This window comes from Oncorhynchus gorbuscha, linkage group LG06 (genome assembly GCF_021184085.1).
Source record: "Oncorhynchus gorbuscha isolate QuinsamMale2020 ecotype Even-year linkage group LG06, OgorEven_v1.0, whole genome shotgun sequence".
NCBI classification, from domain to species: domain Eukaryota; kingdom Metazoa; phylum Chordata; class Actinopteri; order Salmoniformes; family Salmonidae; genus Oncorhynchus; species Oncorhynchus gorbuscha.
The window spans coordinates 14,371,653-14,375,921 of record NC_060178.1 but is presented as its reverse complement, the minus strand read 5'-3'; the positions used below and the strand labels follow the sequence as shown (position 1 = coordinate 14,375,921).

At 44.0% G+C, this 4,269-nt stretch overlaps 1 protein-coding gene across 1 annotated transcript; it reads right to left on the bottom strand.

The window, feature by feature from the left end:
• Nucleotides 1-1,249: 1,249 nt before the first annotated feature.
• On the bottom strand, nt 1,250-3,910 carry LOC124037584 (zona pellucida sperm-binding protein 3-like). Its single transcript, XM_046352431.1, has 8 exons — nt 3,261-3,910; nt 3,055-3,173; nt 2,845-2,945; nt 2,405-2,582; nt 2,105-2,222; nt 1,813-1,895; nt 1,660-1,739; nt 1,250-1,386 (listed from the first exon to the last, which is right to left on the bottom strand). The coding sequence occupies exons 1-8, from the start codon at nt 3,774-3,776 to the stop codon at nt 1,322-1,324; spliced, it is 1,260 nt and encodes a 419-aa protein (XP_046208387.1). The 5' UTR covers nt 3,777-3,910; the 3' UTR covers nt 1,250-1,321.
• Nucleotides 3,911-4,269: the final 359 nt, after the last annotated feature.

The window sequence follows — 4,269 nt, the reverse complement described above, 5'->3', positions numbered from 1 at the left end:
GGACTATGGCAGTCTGCTTGAAAAATGTAGGTATTAAAGACTTGGTCACGATTGAAAATGTCCGTAAAGACACTTGCCAGTTGGTCTGCGCATGCTTTGAGTACACGTCAGCCTGACTCTTTAATATGCTTTTTAAAAGACAGCTATCCGATGCCCAGATATTTGTAAGCAGTGACACCATCCAGTACATGTAGTGCTTCGGGAAAGTATTCAGACCCCTTGACATTTACATGTTTTATTAAGTTGAACAATATTATAAAATAGATTAAATCATTTTTTCCCCTCATCAAGCTACACACAATAACCCATAAAGCAAAAACATTTTATTTTAATTTTTTATCAATTCTATATACAAAAACCCCTCATATCACATTTACATTTGTATTCAGACCCTTTACTCAGTACTTTATTGAAGCACCTTTGGCATTGATTACAGCCTCAAGTCTTCTTGGGTAAGACGCGACAAGCCTAGCAAACCTGTATTTGGGAGTTTCTCCCATTCTTCTTTGCAGATACTCTCAAGCTCTGTCAAGTTGGATGGAAAGCGTTGCTGCACAGCTATTTGCGGGTCTCTCTAGATATATTTGATCGGGTTCATGTCCAGGCTCTGGCTCGGCCACTCAAGGACAATCAGAGACTGGTCCAGAAGCCACTCCTACATTGTTTTGGCTGTGTGCTTAGGGTCGTTGTCCTGTTGGAAGGTGAACCTTCACCCCAGTCTGAGGTCCTGAGCGCTCAGGAGCAGGTTTCATCATTGATCTCTCTGTACTTTGCCTCGATCCTGACTAGTCTCCCCGTCCTTGCTGCCAACACCATGCTTCACCGTAGGGATGGTGCAAGGTTTCCTCCAGACATGACTCTTGGCATTCAGGCCAAAATAGTTCCATCATGTTTACATCAGACCAGAGAATCTTGTTTTTCATGGTCTGAGAGTCTTTAGGTACCTTAAGGTAACCTCATAACGGGCTGTCATGTGCCTTTCACTGAGGGGCTTCCATCTGGCCACCCTACCAGAAAGGCCTAATTGGTGTAAAGCTACAGAGATGGTTGTCCCCTGGAAGGTTCTCCCATCTCCACAGAGGAACCACAGTGTTCTTGTGGACCTTTCAAAAATGGACATTTTTTGGTACACTTCCCCAGATCTGTGCCTCGACACGAGGAAGCAAGCCAAAAGTAGTACTTCATTTTACACCTAGTTACACGTTAAAAAAAGCTCATGAACAAAAGAATCACGACAAATTCCTTAAAATCCATATTTTTTTTAATCATCCATAATGTGTTTGTTCAACAGGAATGTCAGTCCAAATGATTAAATAGGCCATCAGTCAAGAAGCTTTTCTTTGATGTTGAGAGGACCAATAGACGCTTCTTGCTCCCACCGGAAATCTAGGAAGAGCAGAAAACCTTCCTGATTTGATTTATTAGGATCCATTATACTAGCTGCTGCTGTTGGTGTCGGCTTACTGGGGTCCGACATAACAAAACAGAGAGCAAGTCATTTATGCAGAGGGTGCACTTTTTTCCAGCCTAGCACTAGAGTTTGCAGCCAAGGGCTTACGTGAATCAAGTCTGTAAGTACTTGATTAGGACAAAGGTGTGCACCCCAGGTGCACATTTTTATCCAGGAACGACAAACACTGGACTGTAGTGCACATGTACCTGGATCCGGTTCCCTTCTCATGCCACAGTCTGTGTCACAACAGCCACACACCTGGTCTTTCTTATTGGCCTCGCGCCATCTATTGAAAAGAGAGTGTTGCATATAGTACGTACAAGCAAAGTGCACACCCTGCCATATATACCCAGACTTACCCATTTGAGAAGGAACAAGCCTTGTTCTCATGATCAATAGGGGATGAAGCGGTTGTGGCTTTCAGGAGGCAGGTAATGTATAGCTGTTGAAATGTGTTGAAGTCTCAGCATTGGTACCACATAACAATTAGTACATTTGACATCAATTCAAAGCAACGTCATGTTGGGTACAACACAAGCCATATTGGACATAGCATACTTATTTTTGATTGAAGTGAATCAAAACAGCCAATTCTGTAAATTTGGACATTCCGAAGCTAATTTGCAGAAGATCTCAGGATTAACTACTCACTGAGCCAGTGTTCACAACATGAAACCTAAAGGCTTCGATCTGGAACTGGAGCGTGTCATCCATGGTGCGAGGTATGAACTGGGATCTGGATCCTGTCAGCTTGGTGTCGACCAGACAACTGAAGGCCACAAAATAAAAATTAGGCTACCTACACTGCTGAAACTCTGGAAGGATGCCATTTAAGGTGGCTGTTGATTTGAAGTGTGGGCAGGTGGAAGGAATGGGAAATGCTTTCCTTATCAGATTAAAGCAAACTATTAGTCCGTGAACTAGATCAAGTACCTTACAAAGGATACTCACCCACGGTTCTCGATGAAGGCATATCTTGGGACAGCGTTGGCGTTTGGGATGACTGTGGCTACACAGGTGTCCACAAAGACTCGGAGGGGCACATGGAAGAACTGGACGACAGAAGCTTCAAAGTTAATATTATCTCCAAGGACGTACTCTTTGCTGGGTCTCTCCAAATGCCAGTTGTCTGCGAAGACAAGGCAACAGTAATGCTTATTCCAAGGCAGATAAACTAGAGCAGGGTCTGTACATCAGCAGTGTGGTTTTATCATGGCAAATGTAACTGCCATCCTTTTGCACTCTGGGGTAGCCACCTCATTCCAATAACTAAGCGGCGGTTACATTTGCCAGTTGGCAACACCATAGTTTACAAACAAGTGCAGAGACAGCACTTAAGTCAATGCCTGTCAAGAGCAATGCCAATATGGCAAGGACAAGCAGTTACTAACCAGTCATTAGCCTCAGGGAGAAGTAGAGGAGCTCCTCTGCAACCTTAGTGGAGGCATAGGGATTCCAGGTGGGCTTCACTGAATCACTGCTCACATGATTTCTGTAAAGGAGTCTTTAAATGTGAAACCAAATGGCCAAGGAAGCGTATCCAAAGTTGATTGAACTGACAAAATAAATAAAACTCCACAATGCAGGTGTAATCAACTCACCTTTGATAGTGGCACTCAACCCAGACCACCACTTCTCTAGTCCGAACAATGGGGCTGCTGCCCAGGGTGGCTGGTGTATAACGTAGTGTGAAGACATAGACAAGTGAATCGTCAGTCATCTGGAATCAGAGCAGCAAACGACATTGTAAAAAAATCAATGGTAGTCAACCTAGAAAAGTCATAACGATGCTAATGCTCAATGTTACCGTCAGAGTGCTGCCACATTCGTGCAGCTCAGTGACAAAGATCAGAACTTGAGCGGAAGCATCCTCCCCGGTGACAGCACAGCCTCCCAAGGTAAGATCCGCTGGGTGAATGAGTTGGCCGATACCAAGCAGATCTCGTTTCACTTCCACACGAGCAGCAGTCTCCCCACATTGAACTGCAATGCTACTGGCAGGCACAGGCAGCGGTCTCTGCTCATCAATAGCCAACTGCACCTCTTTGACTGGATCTTCAGGATATCTCCAGGTCAAAGTCTCATTGAAGGTCTGCTTTGACTGGAGGAAAGGGTTTTGAAATTGAGGTGTCTGGACTCTGGCGGGCCATTGCAGAGGACTTGGTTGAAATCTGGCTGGTTCTTGAACAGGCCTATACTGTGGAACTAATCTCCCAGGGGTATTTGCCACTTGGCTCCAAGATTCCGCTTCCCGATAAAGCTGCTGAACTGTAGCTGAACAGCCAAAGGTAAGAAGTAGAAGGAATGTAATACAGAGCGCCATTATTATCTAGTTTTTAGTTGCAATTGTACATATTTCTTTGACATTTGCAATAACTACAGTGTCTCTGAACAGCCATTTTGTATCCCTTTGTCTTAGTTTGACTCCACCCCTTGTTTGATTTACCTAATGATGTTCCAGACATGTTACACAGCTGCACATATACTACAATCTGAACTGGATGTATCTCAATACTGTCAATTATCTTCATTTATGATAGGGATGGTCAACTCCAGTCCTCGGGCCTGATTGGTGTCACACTTTTGTGCCAGCCCCAGCTGACACACCTGACTCCAATAATCAACTAATCATAATCTTTAGTTTAAAATACAATTAGTTTAATCAGCTGTGTTAGCTTGGGATGGGGAAGAAGGGTGACATCACTCTGGCCACTGAGGAGTGGAGTGGCCCATTCTTGATTTATAATGTCCTTGGACCAGTTTCCTGATAGCAATGGCATTTAGCCTTATGAGTTTTTTTAATGATGCATCTTTCC